Genomic DNA, 27,988 nt, shown 5'->3' with positions numbered 1-27,988 from the left:
CACAGATATGAAGCTCAGGTTTAGAAATCCAAGCAAGCAAATGGGCATCTGCCCAGGAAAAGGAACATATGTGCCAGAAATAGGGGAAATAATCACCAGTTTTTGGCTGGGTCAAAACAAGGACTGAAATACTGCTCCCCATCCTCCCAGATAAGCAGTCATACCTTCAGGCCATGGATTTTAAATGATGGCTTCTCTTTGGACACTCCTGCAACAACCATGCCTCCACTGAATCACAGATGTCTGCTTGGCTGAGATAACAGTCACTGCATACCTGGTCTGGGAACCTTAGAAAACCAAGGTTTTCTTCTTGTGCTGTTCTACAAATCACATTTTGATAAACTCAACCATCCCACCTTCCAGAAACCCAACAAATACAAATAAGCAACAGGTTCATTAACCTGTCAGCTATGGAAAATCAGCATAAACCAGCAGAGGCAGGAGAAAAATTTCTGCTTCATACTAGAAGAGCAACTCTCCCAAGAAGTAGTCTGTACTGTTCACTGCGCTGAGAAAAGGTAACTGACAGAAAATCTTCAGCAGAATAAGAAAAATAACATACTCCAAAATTTAATGATGGTCAGAAGAGTTATTTGGACAGGCCATTGTTTGAATTTGTACAAATTTCCTACAGCTAAGAAAAGTAGCTTAAAAAGTCCTACAGGATATCTGTTTGGCTGAGTTAGGACATCTCTGTCTTTTAAGACAAAGAAAAAGCCACAGAAACACGGACTCAGATCTTGACAAAGCAGAATGCTATAGAAGGATTAGTTCTTCTTGGCACCTGCCTGTGAAAGCAAAGTGCTGGGTGACAAAAGAGGAGACAGCACACAGCACAATATGGCAGTGACTACATCCCCGGACTGAGAAAAGCCCAAGATGGACAAGATTCTCACATTCTAGTTGTTGCCTTTGCTATCCTGAAATATGTTTCCTTTTTACTCTTCTCTGTGAAATGTTTAATTTTGTCATGATTAACATCAGCAGCAACAACTTCTTTCATTTTACATTCTCTTAATGCTAAATTAATGGTAGTAATCATATTTGCAAACAAATCATGTGACAGAACAGCCACTGCTTTTTTCCTGTAAAGACCTGATAGCCTCAAACTGTACTCAACTTTTTATGACAATAACCTGAAAGAATTCACAATCAAAACATCCTCATCTAATAACCCTCAAGAAATTTAACCATGAATGGTTTTAGCCACTGTTCGAAAATTCAAATTTTACAAGGCAGATTTCACGTATGGTCAAAGTTTCCCTTTGAGTGAGACTGGTATAAATGCATGACCCAGAAATCAAACCACTCACAGCACTTAGTTAATCACTGGACAGTCTAATTCTGCCTATACTGATACTCTAAAGTAGTGACTACTCGTATTTAATTGTTTACTAAGTGTGAACTTACTGAAATTACATATTGAAACGGAATTGCAAACCATTTCTCAATATTCAAGTAGTTTATTCCCTTCTTCCTCTAGTCCATTTGATTTCACTTCTACTCTAGGACTCTTCCCTCCTCCCCCTTCTCTCCTGTGTTTGACTGACTCCTCTGCTCTTGGCCTGTCCTCATTGGCAGAAACAGTTCCCTGCTGATGGAACGGCTTTGCTAACTGCTCTCGCCCACTCAGAAGCAATGACCGAATGCTGGATTTCCTATGAAGCTAAAAAAAATGGACTTAAATCTAGCACAGGTCTAACACTTACAGAATATTTTCATTCTGTCCAGTTTGGAAATAAATATAATTTGAAGGAAGAAAGGGGAGAAAGACTATTTTCTAGACAAGTGAAGGAAGAATTTCCCTGCATATGTGTTCCCCAAGCACACTTGAAGGATGGTACTTCCTTAGTTCCCAGGTATGTTGTGAGGATCAGATACAATTATACGTAACTCACGTAAACCACAGACAGAAGAATTAAGAGATATTTTAAATGAGATGCATACAACTACACTACAGGTATAGTTATCATAACAGCTACCACACAATTATATAAATATGGAATATACTGTATTTATCAACCAAAATACAAAGAATTCTTCAGATCACCTTACTCCAGCTGTTGTCTCACTAGCTTAACCCTTTGCCATTTTTGGGCAGGAGTTAGCTCACTTTCAGAGGCAATGGCAAGGAAACCCAGACAGAACAAAGAGAACAAAGAACAGAGCAAGCTGATGGGTGTGGATTTAAGAGTTTCACCCAAACTATTTCCTATTGGGCACTACTGCTATTATAGCATTTACACTGCCATGACCCCAGTGAAGAGTGACCCATGCTTAGGCTGAGTGGCTAACTAGGTAGAAGTAGCAGCTCACAGAAAAGATGAAATGAAAAAGTGCAAACACCAGTTCCAACTACACATCACTCTCAGCTGAACAATGAAGACTAGGCAGACTTTCTCACCTGTCCCTTTACCAGATTTCAAACAGTTTATTTTAGACATTGTGGCCAATATTTAATTAAATTAAGTAGAAGACAACTCCTAATCAGGATAGAAAAGCCTGCCACATTCTTATACATACAGGAGTTGGGGTTCAAGGATGTCCTTGCTAATTCACATCTTGAAATCACTCCTAGTCAAAGGTATCTAAAATCCTCTAAGACATGCTGGATTTCCAGCTGCCAAATATCAAACTTTGTTACTTATCTCTCCATTCCCCAGCAGATGCAGCAAGTTCCCTAAAGCCACTTCCTTGCCTGCAGAAGGTAGAGAATATGGCACTCGTTTTAGATTGATTTCCCAATTTCAATATAAATCTGTTGCAAGTTGAACTATGTGCCTGTGGACTATCACTACTCTCATAATATGAATGACATGAAATTCTGAGTCAAACTGGTATCAGCAATAGCTAAGCCCAGTCTTACCTGCCACTGAAACAGTTCATTCCCTAAAACCACAAGTAATTTTTCAAAGTCACAGTTTTCACTAGAAACTTTCCTCCTTGTAATGTTATAAATGTCTACCACTGTGGAAAAGATCTGGCCTTTGCTAAAAAGCAATGAGCCTATGGGTGAAGATAGTGCCAGTTGTATGATCATTTGATATACTCATCATTTTTTGCCATTATTCTCCCCTCCCACCTCTACTTCAAATATCACATGTCCATAGGCTAAGCAATGATTTCAGCAATAAACATGTGCAAATAGTCTTTAGAATATAACCCTGTCTTTGAGGTAAACTATATGTTCATCTTTTGATCTATGACAACCAAATGTCCTTACAAATTTAGATCCAAGTAACAATACTGGCTTCAGTTCATAGATTTGCCAGTTAAGCGTCAACTTAGGCAACAATAGCTTTTAGTCTTAGCCAAAAATAAAATGCTAAGTCCCTAAGAAAGAGAAAGACTTCTTCCTCAGTTTTATGTTTTTGTTTAAAGCAATAAAAAAATGGTATCAGGAAAACCACTTATGTGAAATTCATAGCATCTTCTCCCTGTCCTCCCATATTATCTCCTATTAAAAGAAAAAAATTACCATTTTAAACCCCTCATCTCTCTAGTACTAAATTAATTAAATTCCCCAAGTATCTTCTGTCTCTTACTCTAAAGCAAGCTATTTAAATGCTCATTCTCAAACTCACACTTCACACACACTGCCATGTTCCTAAAAGCACCCTGACTGGTTTCAGAATCCACAGCCTCATTCAAATCAGCTCCCTCTCAATGAACTATTTCCCTGCACTCTATTATACCCATGCTCCTCCTCAAAAGACTCACAGACATCTTTTAAGGCACTTAAAACATTATTGGGGTGTACACTGCTCACTGTCTGGCACTGATGTCACAGAAGCACTCAGAAATCCATCCATAAGCAGATGGGATAACCCTCTGACTCAAAAGGAAGTGAAAGAAGGGTGAAGAAATCAGGAGGCAATACTTTTTTCCAACAGTCAGAAGCACAGTGTGATTGCCACTGTCTGAAGTTACTAATTAGCAAGAGCAGAATTTTGTTCCTGCAAGTAATTGTGTTCGAGAAAGTAGACAAAGAAGAAACAAGAGGAAGAAAAGTATGAAAGTTGCTGTTTTCTTTCACATTGTCTCAAAAACTGAAAGGAGGTGGGAGAACTTGCCATCAAAGTTCATGCCAGCTCTTTTCTAATGTTCCCCATTATTTTGGAAATTAGGTTCAAGATTTAAAAGTAAACTAGGGCCCCCAAAATCAAGCTCTTCCATAAATACTTTTTTAAACTTCTGAGAGGTATTTCAGTGCTGAGAAGAAATCATAGGAAGCTAGATGCCTCATCTGTTTAGACATTCTGGAAAACATCACTAGGCTTCCAACTGAAATAAAAGGCCTTTAGAAATTTTACCCTAAATTGCAATGAAAAAAGAATTGCAACATCAGCTGTAAGGAACCCATTAGCCCTCTTGACATATTCAGAGAAATAAAGCAGTTGTCAGAAACAGTTTACTTTTTACAACCTCTTTGGAGAAAACTAACAAGTAAAAAGCCAGTGAAATACAAATACCGTGTATCTTACACCTGCTTATGCTTATGGCTGTGTAGGAGTCACAGCAGCAGGTCTCAAACAAAGTTAATGTAAAGTAGGTGAAGATTCCGAGTTGAAGTAAGGACTTCCTTCCAATGACTGCAGTACTTCAATCCAAGTCAGGGCACCACTGCATGCCAAGGGATCAGGGATCAGAGCGGTCCCTTCCTTGGATTATATGTTACTTACAAAGATCCTGCCACCAACAGAGCAGAGAAATGTCAGCCTGAGCCTAACCAAGATCCACTTACTGTAAATATGTGGTTTTACCAATTTCTATTGCACAAATGTTTAATAGGTCCATTTGAGTATGTAAAGATAATTAAGAAAAAAAGAGGAGGTTTTATTTGGTGCTAATTCACCACATGCAAATTCCAGCTGTTTACTGTAGACCTACCACCAAGCATACACTTCTTCCCACAGCTCATCAGAAAGCCTCTTGCTGGTGAAAGTGGTTAATCCACAACATTTTTGTTGCTGAAGCCAAGACTCCAAATGGAGGGTTTAAGTTACTAATGACAAAAAACTTGCATTCTCTAACTAGCAAATACTGTAAGGGTTTCTCCATTTACAGAAAACCACCCAGAAGTGGTTGCTGGCAGAAAAAAATAGACCAGAATAGAAGAAGCTGTTACCAGGCAGGACAGAGATGCACAAAGCAAAGCAGCAGCAAAAAACATGCTAGGAAAAAATCCTGTTATCTGGCAGCATGGGACAGCCAAAGTAAGCGACAAGTTCCTTAGTGCCCGCCAAGCAAAAGCCTTGTGCTAAAATATCCTCCTGTGCTGTGGCCAACTTGCAGCCTCTGACCCTAGGCTGGAAACAAAGCTTGGCCTCATGCCTCACTGAGATGCCTTGTGCCACCACATGACAAAAGAAATGGCTCCTCTAATAACTAGGTTTGATGTTTTGTGTTATTCCTGCCCCAGAAGCAACCAAAACTTCCAGCCAGCATTAGAGCTTTATGGTGCTGGTTTCTGTGCAAACAATGCACTGCCATGAGTTATTTTCAATTTATGGAAAGCCAAATAGAAAACCTCTAGGGGAATCAAAGAGAAGAGTGAATTGAACAAGTGCAAAGTTGCTCCACAGGCATACAAACCTAAATCTAATATATTATCAGTAACACCTAACATCATCACAGTCTGTTCTGTGATCTCATACATTTAAATTAAGACTCTGCATAGCACTGCATTTATAAGCCAATAAGTATATTGGATTGTAAATGTATATAAAGAGCGAGTTCAGTTTTGATGTGAACTTTTGAGAAGACCATAAAGCTCAAGGCAAATCATTCTACAAATCATCTTTACAGTTACCAGATTGTGGCTCTACTTAACCCTTCTCTAACAGAATTCAGTAGAAGCACATCCCTCTGGCAGTGAATAACAGAAAAAGGTACTGAAGTAACATATAACATGAAAAGATACAGCTCTCAAAAGAATCACAGCATCTGCTTTTGTTCCTGGTCTCAGCTCTTCCAAAAAGCACAATGAAAAGGCATTATTCAGGTCAGTTTTATAATTGCTCACATGGTCACAAACTGTAGTGAATAAAAATACTGAGATGTGGGTCACTGCTGTGGTACTAGTCAGAAAAGAACGTAGCACCACAGCTACAGGTGCCTCTATTGAAAAAATTAGCTCCAAAACTGTCAGCAGTAAATTCTTAGGAAAAGTTGGTCTCTACAAACTACAGAAGCTGTGTGTAGTTTGTCCACATCTGTAAAGTCACTTGGTACTGTAAAGGGGCTTTCTCTAGATGCAATAACAAGCATGCACTAAACAGAGAATACCCACTAGTACCTCCCACGTCCTAGCACCACACCTGGCCACAGGAATACACTGCATGGCATTAGCTTACACCTAACTCACTTGCAGACTTTACTGACCAAAGCCTGGCACAAAGTCAGGAACATACAAGACCTTTTCACATCAAAATCACATTTTGGGCAGGCAAACAAAACAACTATTTTTCAGATGCCCTTCTCATTCTAGTAACAGATACAGATTTAACAAGACAATCATATCTCACTACACTTCATACAGCAAATATCTTCTTTCTTGTTTCTTCACCCTGATAAACATTCACTAATTTGTAATAAGTGGGTCTCCAGTAGAGATTGGCTGATGAACCACAAAAGTTTCACAGATACTTTGAGGTGTGTAAGAGCCCCATCCACAGAACAAGCCACCAAATATGGCACTAAGAAAACAAACCCAAACCACAATGGAATCTCATTCAGAAGCCACCACCTTGCTTTTCAGAAACCTGATTCACTGCTGAAATGCATGGCTGGTAGTACTGGATCTCTGAAGAGCCCATGCTAGATGCTGGAGTTAACTCCTGTCAATTGGTTTTTGAAGGATATTTGCATTGTCACCTCAAAACCCTTGGGTGAGATGGCTTGGGGGACAAATACAATTCATCTATGAAAGAAAAAAGATACCTTTCTAAGTTATTTTATGCAGTTGTTGAGTCAATCAATTATTCACACTTAATTCCTCTCCAGATCAAACTTTACTGCAACCTCTTGCACTTTATTCTCCAAAAGCCACTCCTGCAGAGCACCCTCCTCTGCCCAATAAAGATTCTGCTTTCAAGTCCCTGTTTAAAATTTGCTGTGCTCCTGTTTTCTCCCCCGCCGTGTCAGCAGCTAGGTTGACCACAGATGGAGCACATTTGGCAGCTGAAATGACCCAGATGCTGAATCTGGAGCCATCTTCCTAGCTGCAGTCGCTGGGCTCACGTCCGACTCCTCAGCTGCTGGCTGTCAAGCTGCCCTCGAGCTGTGCCAAGCGTACGTCCCAAAGCTTTGACCAAAGTGGGGCAAATGCTCTAAATCTGTGAGGCCTGCTGACAGAAAGGATAATAAAGACTAAAGGTTTTAAAAGTAGGCAGTGAGGGAACCCAAACACCCTTCCCTCCCTTCTCTTCTATCCTTCATTTTTTACACAATCTCTTTTCGACTATTAATAAAAATTCAAGGAGAGCTGAATGGTAAGAGCAGTTTTAATGTACCACATGCTAGTCTGAGGTACTGACCAGCAGGAGATTCTCCTTCATCTACACTGTGTGCAGTGGAAGGTGGCTCAGGTACCTCTGCTTCAAGTCACAGCCACAGCAAGGGATGGAAAATAATCTTTACTAAGGAAAAGGTGTCAACAGACATTTCATTTATTTCATTACATATTCCATACTTTAAACTCTCTAGAAATCTTTAAACTATCAAAGCTGTAGAAATTCTTGTAAAATTCAGGAGTGACTACTTAATATCCTACTTCTGGCTAATTTCCTAATTTTCCTCTCTTAAAAGGGGCTTCTACATTCTCCATGCCTCCCCACTGAGGAGCAAAAGAAAAGGCTTACCTTGTTTCAAAGACTACAATCATTCAATTACCATTCTGCATTCTGATCTAGATTTAAGAGGGAGCATTTGAAATTTTCACCCTTTACCTCATCTCTACTCATCCTGGCACAGCACTTTACATGCTGATCAAACTATCCCCACCCAACATTAAAGTACCTCCACAGGGCCTATTCTGCTAAAAAAAAAAAAAAAGTCTCTTCTCAAATAGCAAGTCCAACTCAAAAATGCCTCTATTTATTACATATACACATACTGTACCTGTTAGAGCTCCTGAAAAGAAAACACTGTTTTAGAGGAAGTTTATTTTTCTAAAATATCACATTTACTCATGAAAAATATTTCACACATTTAACATTAAATAGCCTATGTCTTGCCATAAACCTTCCCCTTTCCAAATTAAAATCATCATCCAAGTAAAGGGAGCAGTAGCAAATTACTTCTACCTATATGTTTTTTGTAAAAAACAAATAGCATTTTTTAAGACACAAGAGTCATACATATTCCCATTTTTAACTACTACTGAAAACGGTAGTATTGAAGCTAATTCACCCTGCAGTATTTAAAATTCACTAAACTGAGCTACAAGCATTAAGAACCTTCAGTGAAACAGACTTCATATGTAAGAAGTGGACTGTATTCCAGTAAAACCAAGTCAGTTTAACAACATATTAGTAAAGAAAAGAGACTATTTATAGTACTGTTTCTTTCCTTTAACCCTTTTCTTTCAAGGCAAGTGGCTCAAAATTAAATATGTAATTAAGGACTAGGATCCAATAAACCAAAAATTTTATTCTCTACTCAGAAATTTCTTATGTGATCATGTCCAGGAAACTATCCTCTGTCAGCACTCAGTTTCTACATATGCAATCTGAATTAGATGATGGAGGAGAGAGGAACAGGCAGCACAGCATTAAATAATTACTCATAATTTCTGGAACTAAAAATATGTATATAAGCACTAAGTACAGAAAGTAAAGGAACACTACTACTGAGTTGAACTGGAACACCAATCCTCATGCCCACTTGCTCTGCAATACTTGGAGAAAAGACAGGATTTGATGCACTCCCACCATGGACAAATTCAGCCCTGCTACACCCCAAGGAAATGAAGTTGCAAAACAGAAGGTGCCTCACACAGCCAGAGACACTTATTTGTTTACACAGCACAAACTCCCAACTGCAATCCTGAAGGCACTCAACTATGGTAGTAGTGTATGGGTGTAAAAATGACACTTTAAATACAGCCAATTTACAGGACTCTAGAAAACATTCAGAAGCTTTCACCAGCATCCTAGCTTATGCCCCTGAAAGCAGAAATCCCCTAGAAATTTTCATTATGTTTCTACAGCACCTAGCAAAAGTAGGCCCTCAACCATTAATTGAAAATGCTAGAAAACCCCAATGCAAATCATGAGCTTTTAAATGCTTTATTGGGAACCTTCTGTTTGGGGAGCAGCCTCTCATTGTGGGATTCTTTTATTTGTTTTTAAAGATGTCTTTCAAAACATTATTGTTCAAGGCACTGTAATTTACATCTACAGATTAGCAGTGCACTTAAGAAAAATCCTAACAAAACAACCCACTGCCTTTCCAAGGCTGCACTTGCTAGTGTGGGAAGAGATTGCCACCCTGTGGGCCCCATCCAACACACAACTGCAAGCCCTCACACTCAATACAAAATTGTTGAAAGTTTTATTTTTAAGAAAGTGAGGTTATTTTTAGGATTTTCCCCATCAATATAATAACGTCTCAAATACATAAATTCACTTGTCATTCCGTACTGCACCTGAGAAAAATCAACATTTCACGAAGGCACTGTACATAGAAAGCTTTTTGGAATTACAAAAAAAAAAATCTACGAAATCAAGCATTGACCATAGTTAGCTAGTGCAATCACTCAGTTCACAAGTGAGTTATGTTCTAAATGCAGCTTGTGCCACACTTGGGAAGGTTTAAACACCTGTATTATGGCAATGCTGAATTGCATATACAGATAGTTTAACACCTCTTCAGGTCTGGAGTTCATTTGTATTTGTAAAATCCTTCTCCAGTCTTTTTACCCAACTTCTTTTCTTCTACCAGTTTATTCAGGAGTGGGCTGGGTGCAAAAAGAGGATTGTTGGGCTCTAATGAATGCCATCCTGGAAAGGAAGGGAAGTGGATGAATTAGTAACAGTTCTGTTTATATGCAAAGTTAATAGAGATCTGCATGTCCTTAGAAAAATATTCAAAGGTCAGAAAACTGAAGAAGGACTGGAACTTATTCTACGCTGAGACCCAGCAGTACAGCTTCATAAAGCCCAGGTCAGTATTGATGATTATGCACAAATCTAAGAATTAGTCTTCAGGCTCAGTGCACTCCAAACACCTTATAATCTCCACAATTGAGGAATTTTTAAAACAATTAAGGTGATCTTTTGAAACATAGTTAAGTACAAAGAAATAAAATAAAGGCTCTGCTGAAAAGAAATTCAAGTGCAAAGAAATTCCAAATTGAATTTCTACCTGTGAAACACATGGTTACTTAGAACAGTATAATACTACTCCACAGCACTGACCAAGAGCAAAAGAGGTTCCACTGAAAATGCCATCATCAAAGTGACATTCTGCCTCAGAGAATGTTTGAGCTGCTCATGCAAAAGAACACAACAACCATCAACAAGCCATCACCAATTATGTGTGGTTTTGTTACTGTATTGGCATTCACCCACTTATTAACTGAAGTGACAGGGAGATGGTTCACTTATATCTTTTGAGATATTTGCTATTAATTAAGAATGAAAATACGGCTGGTAGAAAAAGGATAGGGAGTCTCAACATTTGTTGATTTTCACAGAATTCCTCACCTCCAGTACATGTCACCCTTCCCACTGATTCTTTTTAGTAATATAAAGTACTATTAATGTTAATATCATTATTATTTTCCAATAGTACTTGATAAGGTCAGCAAAGCCACCACTGTTCTGTCCCCATGTACAAAGGGCACAGGCATGCAGTACAAACGCTGTACTCACACAGCATTCTGAGCTGAATCCTAACTCCTTTCTCCTCAACAGTTCAAAGGCTATACCAGAAACATTCAGTTTAAATAATTAAGAGTCACATTTGCATTAAAACATCTACAATTTAGCTAGAAAGTGGAAAGGCAGAAAAAAGAAGCATGCAGTACCATCTATAATGTATTTACTGGTATCCAACCCAACATAGTCCAGCAGTTCAAATGGACCCATGGGATAGCCAGCCCCAAGCTTCATAGCAACATCAATATCTTCCTTTGATGCATCTCCTAGAGAAAAGATTGACAGTTTGATGAACAGAGAAGATTCCACATCTCCTTGGCACCACTTATAAATAATTAACAAGGTGTTATTTCACCCTGGTGCAGCTCTTCACAGAAATCTCTGCATGTTTCACAGCCACAAAAACTGGAGTCAGCATACACATGCTGAAGCATAAAGCTGAACCTCTCACAAAAAAAGAAAAAAAAAAGCAAGCCCTGCAGGCCTGCTTTCCATTTTCCTGGTTTCCTCTTGCATTTCAATACAGAGCACTGCACTGCTGATGGAGCCACAGCTACCATGCTGACCCTATCAGAACAACTTAAAGGAAGAACTGGTCAGTATGAAGAAACAAGAGCTTCTTTTAGAGGCAGCAGAACAGGGTAAGTAAGGAAACAACTCAATTTTCAATTTCAGCTTCATGAGATCAGCAGCAGCTTTTGAACGATGCACAGGACAGAGCTATCCTTACACTACAGCTGCCAGAACACAAGTGATATCCAGCTGATGGGTAAGGCAGGCATGGAGAGGGGAGCAGGAGCATCTGAGTAACCTGCTTAGCTACAGCACCTATCACCAGAGGATATCTGTTGGAATCAGAGATGGCAGATAAGAGAGACCTGAAATGACTGTGCAGGTGCAGTTGCATTCATGAATTCCAAAATTATTTTAAAAGAAATGATCAAAATTATCAGAAATGTGTTACTTCTACTTCAGTCTGTGCCTATAAAAATACAAATCCTGCACTGCCACATTGTCACAGTTAACTTTAACCTCATTCTTTAGCTGGGAATACATATTTTAGACTGTCATCAAAGCAGATGCACCTCTACTGCGTACCTCTAACCCAAATTTTGAGGAAGGCAGAGCACTTTCTCTGCAGATGCTACAAAAAGGATGAAGTTATACACACCCCAGAGGTACTTGTTAAGTAACCTCCGTGCTCAATGCGTACAGGCATGCACGGTGTCCGGCAGCTTGGCAGACACAGCCTGTGCAATTTATATGCCTAAGATCAGAGAACCCTAGAAATAAATTTACAAAATCTCTTGTAAAGGTAACAACTTCAGTGACAGTTCTGTATGAACTAATAATTTACATATACCTCCTTTTACTCTTTAAAGCTGACAATGTTTTTTTAAGCCACATTTTATTTCTGAGAAGCTGCAGAGAATACCCTTACCTAATTCAAACATAATTTCAGTTCCCCAAATTCAAACACAGCTAAATCCTCAGCTCATTTGCAGCTGATGCAGGTATACAGATTTGTTCTCTCAACAGATTTGCCCCACTTTGTCAAACTTGGGACTTGGCCACCCAACAGTTTAATTACAACACAATAAAAAGCAGTAAAAGGGCAAACAAAGGCTATATCCCTAGCTCATTCTAATCTGTCCTACAGTACAAAGCAGACTTCCATAGAAACTTAGCTGACTGCTTTTTAGTTTATCCACTAAGGACAGAGCAGTACAGACCACTATATATTAATATTTACAATATGCCCTGTTTAAGTCATTGTTAATATACTAAAGATATATTGCTTATGCAAAAGTGCACATTTAACAGAATGAGATTTTGTACAAATAAAAATGCAAGGACTAGTCCAATAAAATGGCATTTCAGTGCTTGGAGTTACCAGGAAAGAGACACAATTTCATTTAATGTAGATGACAAGCTGGCTGAAGTGTCTACTCCGAGAATAAACACAAAGGATATTATAGAAATTTAACCTGATTCACTGGAACATATGAATAAAAGACAGCCATCAATCTTCCCAAGACATCAACTAGCTTTTAAAATAGATTTCATTAAAGTTAAAAAGTCACAAATGAATTTTAGCAATTTTAGAAATATCATACTATGGGAGAAGATACAAAAATAATAAAGATTAAATCAAAATATTGTTTTGCTTAGGTAAAAGCACTCAGTTTTAACATACAAACTCAGTAACTGTTTTCTTCTGCATTTAATTAAAAGTTCTGTTGTCTCCTGAAATATGCACAATGATACATGTCACTTAACAAAGGCACCTCTTTTAAACACACTGAAACATCCATACACTTTATTCAAAATTGTGACTTTTTCTAAAAGAATAATGCCCCCTCACATTCATGCCTTTGCCTTTCAAGTCACTAAATTTGCTCTTTTCTCCCTTTGAGATGTAATTAGGTACATCTGTTGATGGATAAACAAGTAGTGTCGTTTCATTTTTTTTTTTTTTTTTTAGAAATCAAACCATCCCTTCCATGTGCTTTAAAAGAGATTTTTAATATTTAAAGCATACTTGGTGGAATCCTGAAAATAGAGTGCTTTCATCTGTAAAAAGGCAGTGATTTCAAAAACAAAATGTTTCAAATGACATTCTTAGTAGCACAGAGCTACAAGCAGAGCACTTGAAATAAAAGCAATTATAGTCTGTAATTTCATCTTTATCCACTACATTCATTATTGGCTTCTTTTCAAAACAAGCTTCAATGCTTTGAAAAATTCAGTGGTTCTTTGGGGATTCATAATTATTTTTACCTACATATTAATGTAAGAGGCCAGCAGTGAGACTGGAGTTCCTGAAGAATCTATGTCTAAAAATCAACACAGAAGGGGAACAGGAAGTTTTACGTGGCAGTAGCTGAGCTCAAATCACTTCAGTGCCAGTACCACAGTGTGACACTATTACACCACTTACCTCAAAACTGGTGGTTTATTTCACCAGCCCCATGTAAGTGAACTCAGGAGAACTTTATTAATGGTCCCATTATGGGACTTTCAATCACTTTTATCAATGTCTCCTGGGATAGAGAAAGCTCCTGAATAGCTGGCAATGGATATTTTTACAATGGCAATACATTCACCTTGTCATCTCCAAGCCAGAAACATTTTCCACCACCAGGAATTTCACACACAAGTATCTTCCAACTCTGCATAACCTGACATTTCAAAGTGAAGGCAAGGCCTTTCCAGCTACACATGTTGGCTCATATTTAACATTCTCTATTCATTTCCAGCCTTTAATGTCTGAAAATTTTGAGGGAACCCCATGGCTTTTCTGAAGCAAAGTAACATTTTGTAGTGTTATATGTCAACATCCCTTGAAGTCAATATCCCACCAAGTACCTCTCTCAAAAAGACGAACAGCTTCCATCATATATGGCACCAGGAGACGGTTTACAATAAACCCTGGAGTATCCTGTGAAAAATAAAAAAGTGATCCTAAGTAAACACTCTTTACCAGAACTACACTCAATGCTACGTGACAAATAAAACAAGTGGATGACGACACTTATTGTGTCATTACTTAAGATACTCTCTGAACTGTATTTTTCATCTCATTTATCTGATCAATATTAAAGCATATAACATTGTGAAATTCAAACAAGGAATGGCACATAAACAGACATCATGACTGAGAACAATAAGACTACTACAAGCCAAAGCAATTAATCTTAAAACAATTTAATATGGCTAGTCTTTTCTTTATCAAGAGTCTTAATGATATGATTTCCTGAAGGTTAGGAAAAAAGTAGTTCTTCCCTAGAAGGTTTTTTTTGTGTGTGTCTACTACCAGAAGCACTCCTGACTAAATAGTCTGCTTTTCCCCCCACTGCTCACTGGTGATCCATACTTTTGAAAGTTAGGATAGATTTAACAGCAAACATCAACACTAACAATGAAAAGATAAGACACATGCTACAAGAAGGTAACAAATGAATACAAAACTTCTTTTGCACAAGCATCAATCAAAAGCACAATCAATCAATCAATCAAACACAAGAGAGTTTTGCAAATATAGCATTATTTTGAATATTATTGCTGTTTCAGATGTTTATTATTTATTCCACTTTATCTCAATATTTCATCCAGAGAAGCCCAAGCAAAGTTTCCCCTATAGGCAAGAATTAAAAATAAAGAAAAGTTCAGGTGTGAGTACTGCATTATTATCTATCCAAGCTAATTTATAACAATTCATCATATATTCTACACATTGCATAGTACTAAACAGGAAATAGGAAAAAAGTCAACTACAGCCACAGAACAATTTGGTCAGAATTTAGAGAACATAGCCAGAATTAGAGTCCAGCATCCAGAAGCTGAATTAATTAATCCAGTAACTACCGGATTGCAGGCCCTTCTTTTTATTATCAACTGTCTCCTGGGGGCTGTGAAACCCAAAGCAGTAGCTTGCATAAAGCTATCCAGACCACAGCTTAATGGATTCAGAAAAAGTGAGCTTTCAAAGTAGGGTGTTTCTCTAGAGAAAAAAACCCAAAGCTGAGAAGAAATTAAGATTAATATGTGTCTAGTTACTGCAGTCTTAAGAAAAACTTGCAATGAGCACACACCATGGAGGATTCAGCCAACTGCTTCACAGTACAAGAGGCAGTAGATTTGTGTCTGGCATGGCTAAAGATGAGCTCCTGCTTAAGCTCTCCAGTGTATGCTTCTGCAGGACTTGAAAAAAAAAACTCCACAACAGTAAGCTCTGATATCTGTGAGTTTTGCTGCTCTAGACAGGATGTCTAGAGCCATTGCACTTTGAAGAATTTGTGGTAAATGTGGGTGTTTTCTTTGTCAAATTGCTCTTAATTATGAAGACAAACAGGACAAGAAGCAGCCTGGAAATTTTTGAAGTGTGCTCATACATCTACTAAAACCTACCACCTTAAAATTAACAGCCTACAAGGACAGACCCTCTAAACACTATACTGTCAAAACATACTCACCTTGCAACTGACAGGACTCTTTCCTACTGCTTTACTGAAATCCACAAGTGATTCAAAAGTCTTTTGGCTGGTCATTGGAGTCTTGATGACCTGGGTACAAGGAAGGTAGAGAGAGCATAAGCATATTTCTGAGCAGAATCTCTCCAATTTCCCCATTGCAGCAATGTAATCCAGAACACTCTTCCAGAAATTCACAAAACATTTTGCAGAAAACCAACTTGAATGTGTAGATATGTAACAGCCACGGAACACTATTTCACACATAGATACAGCATTTTGCAATGTTGTGTTTCTTTAAGACACTTTCCCACTCAGCCTCTATGGAAGGATGGTAAAAGGAACTATTCTTTGAAAGCACACTTAAGAGATTATAATGTATCAAAATAACTCTAAAAGCTACATAGTCTCTTGTCTTGGGAAACACAAAGACATCACTCCAGAGAATCATTTAAACAGCCGCAATTCCTGATATAACAAGTTCTAGCAGCTACTCCACCTCTCCACAACCCTCTCTCAGGTAATTTTAGGGATTGATAAGGTTTCTCCTTGGCCTCCTTTTCTCATGCTAAACAACCCAGCTCCCTCAGCTGCTCCTCATGTGAGTTACTCTCTGGACTCTTCACCAGTTCTGTTTCCTTTCTCTGGACACTCTGCAGCACCTCAGTGTCTTTTCTTGTAGTAAAAGGCCCAGAACTGGACACAGCATTCAAGGTGTGGCCTCACCAGTGCCGAGTACAGGGGGACAGTCATGGCCCTGGTCACGCTGGCCACACTATTTTTCACACAAGCAGGATGGCATTGGCCTTCCTGGTCACCTGGGTACACACTGGCTCACATTCAGCAGCTATCAGGCAGCACTCCCAGATCCTTTTCCTCTGGTGAGATTTCCAGCCCCTCTTCCCCAGCCTGTAACACTGGAAATATTGAAACAAACACGACTGACTTTGTTTCAAAAGTGACAAGGCAATAAGATTTCATCTCCTGACATTTTCTATTTATTTCTACAATGGTATCAGCAATTCTTATGAATAAGCCTCCCTGCTTGAAATGATGGCTCTAAACAGCACCTCTGTTGGCAGTTCAGTGGAGAACTCAGGAGCCTTGACACTGAAGGAGTTACCTCTGTGTCTTAAAGCCGCCCCTCAACAGAGACTGCAGCACCTCCAATCACTAGAGGCAGCAAATTCCACATCAGACAGCTGCAAACAGAGATCTGCTCTGTCAATCTAACTGAAATCCCGCTGCGGACAATTGCACTGCTGGGCTAGAGCAGTAGCTGATGGAACATGAGGACAGCAGCCCCTGTAAGGCGTGCTCATAAGACACTCACCTCCACAAGCTTCATCATAGGCACAGGATTGAAGAAATGGAGACCCCCAAATCGGTCCTGCCTGGTGGTTGCATTTGCCATCTTTGTGATTTGCAAGGATGAAGTGTTGCTTGCAAATATCGTATGCCTGGAAATAAGAAATATATAGACTGCATAAAGGACAGTAGGAGAATGAGGCACCAAACATAAATAGACATCCACTGGCTAACCATCCAAGAATCCTCAGAAATATTCCTGCAGTTTATCGCAGTCCTTTTTCTGAGGTCTAAGCACAGCAATGATTAAACCACCACTGCAAAGACCGTGTGACTTTCCGATTCTTGAGGAATTACACTGAATGCTTTTATTAGGGCTAGAAAAAAGGACTGTGCAAGTAGAAATTTTTATTTCACTCCCCAAATCCATTCTAGGTAATTCCTTCAGATCCATTCTAGGTAATTCCTTCAGATCCATTCTAGGTAATTCCTTCAGCAACCCTGGAAACCTAAGGGTATTTTTATTTGCTGTTAACACATTTACACATTTATTGAAACCCGATCATATGCCATGTCAAAAATGCACTTTGGAGTCTTACAGAAAATTTGCAATCTACTTTGTTTTAAAATTACCAATGATAGACATGATGAGCAAACCTACCACCAGAGAAAAGATTTAACAGGGAAAAAAAAACCCGAGAAAATTTAAGACCTGCCATGCATAGGACAGTGCAAAAGATCTAAAAATTGCCAAGAATTTTAAGACATATATGAAGTCCTTCTCCAAACATAAACCAGATTTACTAACTGCAATTTATGATGGTTTGGATTTTTTGTTTGTTTGGGTTTTTTTTTCCAAAAATATCTCAAAACCTCAACAGCTCTGCTATCACACCAAAACCTTAGAGAAATGGCTTTTTCTTCAAATAAGAAAATCAGAAACTAAATTAGAGATTAAAACCTACCTTTTATTTTGGGCTGCATCCAACTACTCCTTCAAAAAGTTATCCTGCTGGACCCAGCAAATGTTTATCTATGTTGATATTTTGCTTACATTGTACTAAGATGTAACTGAGCTTTACAACAGAGCTTTCAGAAAAGTTATGTCCAAGTCATGGCAACATTTTATAGTGGCATTAAAGAAAACATTTCAAGACAAAAACACTAAGTTTGCTTTCCATATTTATGACGCTTTCTTTTTTGTTATAGTGAAGGAAAGAAAAATTCCTGAAAATTCTTGTTTACTCTTCTTATAAATATTCTTTTACTATCTCCCCATCATAAAGTGGCCTTATGCTGTTCTGAGGTGAGGTACTAAAAGGAGCATTCTGCATTTCATAGTTTTGACTTTGCAAGGTCAGTGCATACAAAAGTCTCACCAAAAATTTGCCACTGTATATAAAAATTAAAATATTCATATAAAAAGAAACACATTGATTTGTGAAATACAATCATTGCTAGGTTCATAACTGAGTTCACTTAAGAGATTTTACCTCAGTACCTCTTCCATAGCCTCACACAATAGAAAGCCTTGGAAAAAAGAAAATCATTGGATTTGCACTGTGAACAAGTGCATTTTAGTTACACTTTATTCTCTGACCAACCAATTGATTTCAGTTGAGTTTAGAATAAAATTTTCATGTCTCTGTGACTTAGAATGACACAATCCATGCTTCAGATGACAGCAGAGTTGGGAGGCTTTGGGAAGCCAGAACTAGTGAAACCACAGAATGGCTTTCCCAGCAGCAGAGTGCTTTCTCTTGGTGCCATCTAGTGGCTCAGGAAAAGACGTCAAAAGCAGAGAAACGTTAATAAACATTTCCAATAAACCCAACTCTTACAGTCCAGCTGCCTTACACAGCAAACAGTGAACAATACCTCTTTTTTTAACAGTTTTATAACACATTCATTCTAACACAGTGAACAGCTGAAACACATGGGCCAGGTCCAAGATGAGTTTCCACATCTAAAGGCAAATCCTAGACCGAGGAATATTGATGGGCATTTCCTACATCCCAGAAAAAAACAGAAATCAAGTACAGAAAAGTTTTTAAAGTGGATACGCAAAAGTTCTTTTGTCATATTCATTACAACTGTTTGGAAAAGTGTTGCAGTGTCTACAAAAATCCTAGCCTGACCTTTTTTAAAATTGAAATGCAAGACTAACTCCATTCAAGAAAAGGAAAACAGAACTGAAGAGTGGGTAGCAATGCTTTACTCTGCTCCAAAGATGATGACCATGTAACACAGTAATAAATAGCAAATATGGGGAGTTTAATACCAAGAGGAATAGAACATACAATACTGCCTTCTACATTTTGCAAAGTTTCAAGAACATAAATTTTTGCTAAGTTCCAAGAACTTAAACCAATATGTTCTCAGACTAATGTTACCCAAGAAACAGCATCCACTATTTCAGCTGGACAACTACCCAGGTGGGGAATACCCTGAGTTTCCAAGGTGCTCTGGGGTTGCCAAATGCTCCTGGCTTATTACATTTGATTTGAACACTTAGGAGGAATTTCCTCCCCACTCACAAATACAACTTCTCTCAATAAAAGAATAGCTTTCTCATCCTACATGTTTACATCCATTTTCAGAGGAATTACAGTTACTGTATAAGAAAAGGAAAAGGAATTAAGTTAACTGTGCTATTGTAATATTTTAGTTTTTTGCAGTTTCCAGACTTAATTATTTTCCTTGGACAGGTCTCCATAGTGCAAAAATGGGAGATGGACAAGTACATGCTGCAGCTGAGAAAATGCATGAGACATGAAATACATCACAAAAGAAGAAAAATGCAGGGTTTCACACACCTTATATTTCACAGACACAATTCATCATCTTGTCAGAACAGCTATAACACATAGCCCCTCACATTTCCACCTGCTATCATCCACCCCTTGGGAAGTCCTGAGATTTGAAAGAAGCCAAATCGTCCCTCCACAGCATCCTGATCTTTCCTGGTCTCTCCCTGTAACCCACCCTTCAGAGGGCCATCAATGCTCACAGCCCCTCAGAAGCTAAGCTCCTCCTGAGACTCAGAGCTGTCTTTAAACAAATCCTGTCTTTGTTACCAATTAACCACAAGTCTACCACCCCTACTGAGCTGACACAACAGTTAGTCCATACAATAGGTGTGTATATATTTTGAACTATTCAGCCTTAGAAAAGGCTTTGGAATCTTGCACTGACACGGAGAGCTTTCCATTCCAGCACAGTGCCATGTGGGATGAGTAAAGCTCATGCTTCCTTCTAACACATGGAAAAACACTCATACAGGTTCCTGCCTTTCCCCACACTAAGCACACCATCTGCAACTCTGTACTCTCTCACAGTTACAAATTACCTTTTGTACCCAAAGCTAATATTTTAAACACTTGACTACTAAGTATCACTATTTTACCAGTTTTTCATCTAGATTTTCTACACTGCAACCCATTTTTTTGTCATCTACTTCACCTTCCTTTATCCTACACATAAGATATCTGTATGTTTATAATAGCTTCCAAATATCCTCTTAAAAAGAAAGGCTTCTTGTCTTAGCCATTTTTCCAACCCTGCAAAATCATCCCTTTTGCAATGGGCAGGAGCATATTTAAACAACCCCCGGTATCTTTTAACACTGTGATGTAAAATTAGATGTTTTACAGCAGCTATGCTAACAAACAGCTCAGTCTTACAAAAAATAGCCTTAGGTGTTCCAAACATACATATTTTTAAGTGAGGCTCCAAGTCCCCATGCCCACATTTCCTTGCTGACTGGTTTTAGACAGTACATTTAGTACACTCCAATTTGCTCAGTAAATACTCAGCCAACCAATTTTGCACAAAATAGGCACAAACCAACCATAACAAGGTACTCTCATAAATGTCAAAGGCATCTACTTACTTTTGTGTGTTAGGACAATGGCAAGTTACACTGTGCTCAGTACATGGCTGCTTGTGATCATTTACTGTTTTCAAAATCACCAGGTAATTTTAATTACTGACAGTAGGAGAAAGCCTGAAAATCTCCCCAGGCTGAAGTCAACTAATGATAACATCTTTTCTTCCTTGATATGATATTCAAGCCACAGCTTGCCCAGTGGACAGCCTAGAATACCTCTTAGCCAATACCCCCAAATTTACTTGCACTAGTTAAAATCTCAACAAGCAGTCAAGATCTTGTGATCCTGACTCATCAATTACAAAGCTCAAATTTCTGAGACTGCATGCTCACCTTAATAGCGTTTTTGGGTTTGGATACAATTCAACAGTAGCTTCCAACAAGTTATCAAATATAGTTCAAAGACATTTCTAGGGACTTTATGTAACTGAATGAGTACCTACTAAAATACTATTTACCCTTTTACATCACACACAATAACCAGCAATGGCTGTTTCCTAACTTTTGTAATACAAAGTAAAGTTAGTTCACTTAAGACATTATTGAGCTGACTGAGACTTCTTGAAACTTGTTTATGACAGGTGTGCTGGAAACAAACACTTTATCCAATTTATCCACTTTATTCCAATTCCCTATTTAAGTATGGGAACACAACATTAACAGTAACCCCTGTCCACTGGAACAAGTCAATTCTACTGTTCTGCATTTGTAGTTGGATTAAGATTTGAAATTGCCAAGTAGTTAGGCAATCTTAATGACTAAACACACCTGGAACAACAAATGAAGCAGTGCAACAAGCAAATGAAGCAATGCAACACACCTGAGAACGTTTATAACCTATGCACCTGGCACAACAACTATTCCACACCAACATGATAGTCTGGAGCTAGTCTAAGACAGCAGAACTCATTCTTAAAAAATGCAGCTAAGAAAACAGAGAACTAACTGTGAGTGTAAAAATAGAAAATAGTCTAAGTATCAAAATGTACCAGGAAAAATATACATACTCTGGAGCAAACTTATCCAGCGTCTTGAAGAGGTTATTTTTAACTTCCAGGTTCTCCACAATGGCTTCTATCACCAAATCCGTGCTGTGGACCACTGATGCTGCATCTGTGCTTGTTGTGAGGTTCTTCAAGGTCTTCTTAATGAACTCAGCACCAGCCTGAAACATTTTCAAGTGATGTAATTTACTTTTAATTTACAGTGATTTAATTTACTTTTATATGAGAATCCCCTTACGTTCTCTGGTAGTTTTAACCCCCACGAAATGCAGGCAGTCTGCCACATTTCTGTCAAATCAATAAAAAAAGTTCTAAGTGTCTAGAGGTACAATGCTTTCCACTGACAAAATTTTCCTAGCCAATCAAATCTGTTTTGAAGCAAATAGGAGACCTTTAAAACCAATCTTTTAGGAAAACAATTTGCTGTAGTCCAGCCTTCAGCAGAAGAGTCTGGGTGATCACCTGGTTGGTCAATCAGTAGCTACAGTTTCAGTGAAAAAGTGGGGAAAAATGTTTCCTCACTCGTAAATCTGTTGACATAGTTTGTGAGGGCAGAAATCAAACAGAAATGCAAGACTTTCAGCCAAGGGTAAATGGAGATACAGTACACATAAAAAAAACCAAACCCTATATGGTAGAATATAATGTCATACAAAAAGTGCAAGTATTATGTGGACAGTTCTCTTTTTGATTAAAAGGCTCTCAATAATTATATATGTGTGCTCTACTTACCCTGGTACTTCCATACTCCTGCAAACAAGCCCTTTTTATTTCCTTCCTCTGCTGCATCATTTTCTGGCAGTCATCAATACCAGTATACATTGTATATGTTAGTATGTATCAAAAGAAGAAATTAATCTGCTGTGTAATTTAGAGAAACAAGAACAGCAACAGTAACCCTTAGGATACAAAGCCAGACTCATCAGCTGCACCATGGTGGCTGGCTGTATGCAAGACTTACTCAGCAATGAAAGTGTGAAGTTATACATCTAACATGGTCACTTTCACTCTCATTTCCTTTGCAATAATCCTGTACCCAAGTGTTAGGAGGAGAAAAAAGAAAATAACACTCCTCACTCAGGTAATAAGACAATTTTGTTACTATTTGCTTTTGGACAAAACGGATGCATTCCCAGGTAAGCATTCTAAGACTGCTTGCTTTTAAGTGATGAATAATTTTATTGCATTTCACATTTAGCATCTGTTTTAAAAGACTGCTAAGTTGGTTTAAGTCTTTAGCTTAAAGCTAAAGTTTATTAAGGAAAGAAAATGAGGTAACACATCTTTCAACCTCCCTAAATTAAAAATAAAAAACAAACTGAAAGTCCAGGTTCTTGAGCACACAGGGAAAAAAGCTTTCTTTTTAAGCAAGTATAATAACATGCTCTATAATGCATAACTGCAATATCGTAATTCCAAAATGTCAGGTTTTATTCTTCCAAGTTTTCCTAGAGGAATAAAGAAGGAGGTGTCAACCTCAGGCTTATCTGCAAACTTCTTCTTTATCACTCTCTTCAAACTCTCTTCAATTCCTCTTGTAGACTTTTTAAGGATTTCATCTGACTGGTCAACTAACACCACAGTGTGACCACTGGCTGCTGCAACCTGGAAGATAAAAAAAATAAAAATTCAACATCAATGTCACAAAACAACCAACCATACTGATTTGTGTTGACAGACAATACGCCAGGCATTTAGGCACAAGAGAGCTAAAATACATCGAATTAAATGCACTTGACTAGAAAAATCATAAAAGCCTGTATACAGCTGGGGTGATGCTGAAGGGATAAAGGTCTCAAACAACTTGAGGGAAAAGGAAAAAGAAATCTCTCCCTTACACTGTCTGCAGAATCTTTTGTCTGAAGGCATCTGAATTCTGTGGCTACAGAATAAACAGCTGTCTCGAAAGGAACGAGTGTTTTAGCTGAGAGCCTTGGATCTTGTAAGGAAAAAGGGCTGTGGAGACCAAAATGGAACACTGGCAGGGTGAGCAGGTGGCACAAGGGATGGCCAACCCTATGTCATCAGAACACAGCTCTGCTGTCAGGCCATGAGCATGTCCTTGCAACAGGAAGGTGACAGAGAAGCTGGGAGCAGCAGTGGACATTTGCCACTCCAGGATTCCACACAGACATGAATGGCTGCAAAATCTCCTTACTCTGCACTTGGCTACACAGTGCAAACACTGGCTCAGCTACACACAGCACTACTGGACTGCCTTTTTGGTTGGAATTTGGCTGGTATTTAAATTAATTAAAAAAACTTAACGTCACTGTCTCACACTGCATCAGCACATTAAAGATCAGCTGCTCATTATCTGTTACTTCACTTTTACTTTATGTTCCTCTTGTTAGTTAGCAACAGCCTATCTTCACTTCCAGAATCCTTGAACTAAGAGAGTTGTGATTTAGTAACTGTGTAAAACAGATATTAAAACACAGTTCCACCTATGGTTTTAAAGTGACTCAGCTTCAGAGCTTCCCTTCCGCAATCTTTCACCTTGCACATAACCTTACATGTGATGACTAAAGACTCATGCACCCACAAGACCTACTCCAACACAGCTAGCTGAAATGGAAAATACAGCTATCTCATGAAGAAAAGCATTGTGATATTCTCATCCAATCTGCCTCACTAACCCAGCAAATAAAGAAATGCCAGACACAATTTCTTAAGTGCTCAAAAAGGGATGAAAAGCAGCTTTGTTAATAGGGTACAGGGGAGACACCATGCAGTGTTATAATGACCTCTGCTTTGAGAGAAGCTTGGATTGATATACTGGAGGCAGATGGTCAGCACAACAATCCTGGGTCCTTAACAGTGGTAGAGGCCTGCAACCCCTGTTACTGTCAAATACCAGACATGTTTCTCTTAACAAGCTGCTCTCTAAAAATGTGCAGTCCAGCAGAACAAGATCAGCACACTCACCTGGAAAATTATAAGCTTTGCATAGTCTGCATCTTCCTCAAACACGAGAACAACTTTTTTCTAAGTTGTTCTTTGATGGTTCTCCAGTGGAAACCTCAAGTATTACAATACAGAGGAGTGTTTTTATCAGAAAAGAGAACAAACAACTATTTTCGTAGCTAGAACAATTGCCTCTGCATTCCATCCGCTAGAGATTTGCCAGGAATGTAAGAAATCTTTAGTTCTGAGAAGCAAACCTATTAATTCATTGAAATGGAGAACTGCTATTCAGGAGCTCCAGCCTCACTGTCAGTTTCCGCTCGGATGTTTGCCTACCCCCCTTATTCTTTGTTAAGTTTGTGAATTACCCTGGTATCCTGGGCAACAGGAATTAACTAAGTGCCAAAATTTTCAATCACTGAAAGGACACTCCAATTTAATGTCCTAAAGCTATCAAGTTAAAGGTGAACTTAAAAGCCAAAGGCCTGAGATTAAACTCTGGGAAATTAAGTCCTATTTAAATATTAACCACTTCATAATTCTGAAGATGACTGACAGCTAAATGCTCATTTTAGCTGCTGCAGTCTACTGGTAAAATGTATAAAATATCACTAGATATGCTCCCTCGCCAAGTTAGAAGAATCTTCTTTCCAGCCAAGATTTTCCTCGTATTTCCACAGACCCACTGTCTGCTCACAATTAGTCCACGCACTGTCTTAAGAACCACCTTAAACAATTAAAGCCATCAGCCTTGTTTCTTCTCGCCAAGCCGTCTGACCTGAAGATGGGCGGATCAGCAGGAGAAGTGTGAGAGTTGAGCAAGCAGAGAGGAGAGGAGCGGAGCAGCAATACTTTGTACCCCGCCTCGGCAGCAGCAGAACCCAAACCCGCGGCAGCCTGGCAGCGGAGCGCAGGGGCGCGTCCCGGCACGGCCGAGAGCCAGCGCAGCCACTGCTTCCCACACAAACACAGCCTGCAAAGGCAAGCGCAAAGGAGTTTGATCACGGAGTACAACACATCCCGAGAAGCGCCAGGAGGGTGGTTACGTTTAGCTGTGGGTTTTATTAATGCTGGTCTGCCAGCAGACCGCTCGCTCTCCCTAGAGCTCGCCCTTCCCGCCCGGGGACAGCGCGGGGTGCAGCACCACGGCCGGGCTCAGCTCCGAGCGAAGAGCCCAGCGGAGCGCGGGGACGCAGGAGCAGCAGCCCGGGAAGGGCCCGCGCTGGCCGCAGGGCTCGCCCCCACCTCCCTGGACAGTGGCGCCCCCGCTCCCCCCCGCCCCGCGGCCCGGCCTCCGCACTGCGCTCACCTGGGCGATACCGGCGCCCATGAGGCCGCCGCCGATGATCGTGACATGCTTGATGAGCAGCTTCTTGGCGGCCGCCGTGGCGGCGTCGGAGGAGGCGGCGCGCACGAAGTGGCGGGTGGCGAAGGCCATGGCGAAGGCGCGGAGCGAGCGGCGCGGCCGGGACAGGCGGGGCCGGGCCGGGCGGGGCGAGGGCCGCGCTCCGCCCCGAGGGAAGGCGGCAGGTTCCGGCTGCCCGGTCCCAGCTGCCCGCAGCGGGGGAGGCGCGTTGGGCCTTTCACCTTCGCTAGCTCTGCTTCCTTAAGAGCTAAGCAGCAAAGGCAAGGTCAGCACCGCCGGAACGCCCGCGAACGCCCGGCTGGCGCTGGGCCGGCGGCCGAGGCTGCGCTGATGCCCGCCCTTTGCCTCAGAGGTCACCGCGCTGCCCTCAGCGCTCACCTTGCCGCTGCCGCTGCTCGTGCCCGCAGAATCGCTGAATCAACGAGGCTGGAAAGACCTCCGAGACCATCGAGTCCAAGCCCTGACCAAACACCACCATGTCAACTGGGCCATGGCACTAAGTGGCACATCCAGTCTTTCACCAAACACCTCCAGGGACGGTGACTCCACCACCTCCCTGGACAGTCCATTCCAGTGTCAAACCACCCTGTGAGCACAGGGTCCAACCTAAACCTCTGCCGGTACAGCTCAAGGCTGTGTCCTCTTATCCTATCACTGGTTGTGTGGGAGAAGAGATGCACCCGCACCTGGCTACACCCTCCCGTCAGGGAGTTGTAGAGAGCGGTAAGGTCTGTCCTGAGCCCCCTTCCTCCGGGCTAAACAATGCCAGAGCCCTCAGCCGCTCCTGACAGGACCTGTGCTCCAGACCCTTCCCAGCCTCTTTGCCCTTCTCTGGACACCCTCCAGCACCTCAATGCTCTTCCTATTCACATCATTAGAAGCTTTCTCTCCACAACAAAAGCTTCCTGACTAGAAGGGGATGTTATTTCCAGGCTAGCACAAGATACATAATAAACATCTATAATTTAAAAAATAAAAAAAAAAACCAAGAAAAATTCTTCCATTATAAAAACTAACAGCTGAATCATATCAGATGCAGACTGCCCTGATTTCCATCTAATTAATTTGTCACCAGAAAGACCTGCACTTCAGCAGCAGCTGACAACACTGCAAGTATTACTCGAGTCAGCACCCGGGTAAACATTAAGCAGCTTGTTTTATTCAAATAAAGTGTTGTATTCTCATATCTCTGCACTTTGTACCACAAACTTACTGCAAAAAAATTCACTTGGATTAGGTAGGAGCAGGAAGTGGCTTTGGAAACAGCTTTATCCAAAGACCCCCTTAATGATCTTTGTGTATACAAATGCCAGCTGAGTGGTAATTAATGAATTTCCCCTAAAAAACAAATAAACAAAAAATAGCAGTATGCCAAGTAACCTGCAATGTAACTCCAGGGCACAAGACACAAGATTTCCACCTACAGCTCTTGTTGCTGAGTGCCAGCTCCTGGTTAACACCAGTGCTGTTACCCACCCCTCCCCACAAACACTTGGGATGGCTCCTGGCTCAGCCCTGCTCTTCCGTAGGGAAGGGTCTCCCACTTTTCCCTCGGGGGCTCTTTGCCCTCTCCCCCAGACTCCCCCTTGGCACCCCTTTCCCTCTCTGCCCTCTGCCTCCCTCGATGCCAGAAGTCCAAAAAAACTACACCTCAACTT

At 40.1% G+C, this 27,988-nt stretch overlaps 1 protein-coding gene across 1 annotated transcript; it reads right to left on the bottom strand.

The window, feature by feature from the left end:
• Window positions 1-8,632: 8,632 nt before the first annotated feature.
• On the bottom strand, window positions 8,633-26,465 carry HADH (hydroxyacyl-CoA dehydrogenase). Its single transcript, XM_041479908.1, has 8 exons — window positions 26,274-26,465; window positions 23,534-23,662; window positions 22,061-22,218; window positions 17,190-17,316; window positions 15,860-15,949; window positions 14,253-14,325; window positions 11,033-11,149; window positions 8,633-10,004 (listed from the first exon to the last, which is right to left on the bottom strand). Exons 1-8 carry the CDS (start codon window positions 26,400-26,402, stop codon window positions 9,886-9,888), a joined length of 942 nt encoding a protein of 313 aa, XP_041335842.1. The 5' UTR covers window positions 26,403-26,465; the 3' UTR covers window positions 8,633-9,885.
• Window positions 26,466-27,988: the final 1,523 nt, after the last annotated feature.

The sequence above is a fragment of the Pyrgilauda ruficollis genome, unplaced genomic scaffold (assembly GCF_017590135.1).
Source record: "Pyrgilauda ruficollis isolate IOZ18807 unplaced genomic scaffold, ASM1759013v1 scaffold5, whole genome shotgun sequence".
Classification (NCBI taxonomy): Eukaryota; Metazoa; Chordata; class Aves; order Passeriformes; family Passeridae; genus Pyrgilauda; species Pyrgilauda ruficollis.
The sequence above is the reverse complement of the archived record's forward strand: the minus strand, read 5'-3'. Positions and strand labels throughout refer to the sequence as shown.

What these genes read in the sequence shown, in the direction of transcription:
- HADH (XM_041479908.1), bottom strand. Translation starts at nt 26,402, where the DNA reads ATGGCCTTCGCCACCCGCCACTTCGTGCGCGCCGCCTCCTCCGACGCC. An exon ending in CTATGATGAAGCTTGTGGAG is followed by an intron (nt 15,950 to 17,189) that starts GTGAGTGTCTTA and finishes CCTTGTACCCAG; the next exon opens with GTCATCAAGACTCCAATGAC. An exon ending in TGTTCGTCTTTTTGAGAGAG is followed by an intron (nt 11,150 to 14,252) that starts GTACTTGGTGGG and finishes TCTTTTCTCTAG; the next exon opens with GAGATGCATCAAAGGAAGAT.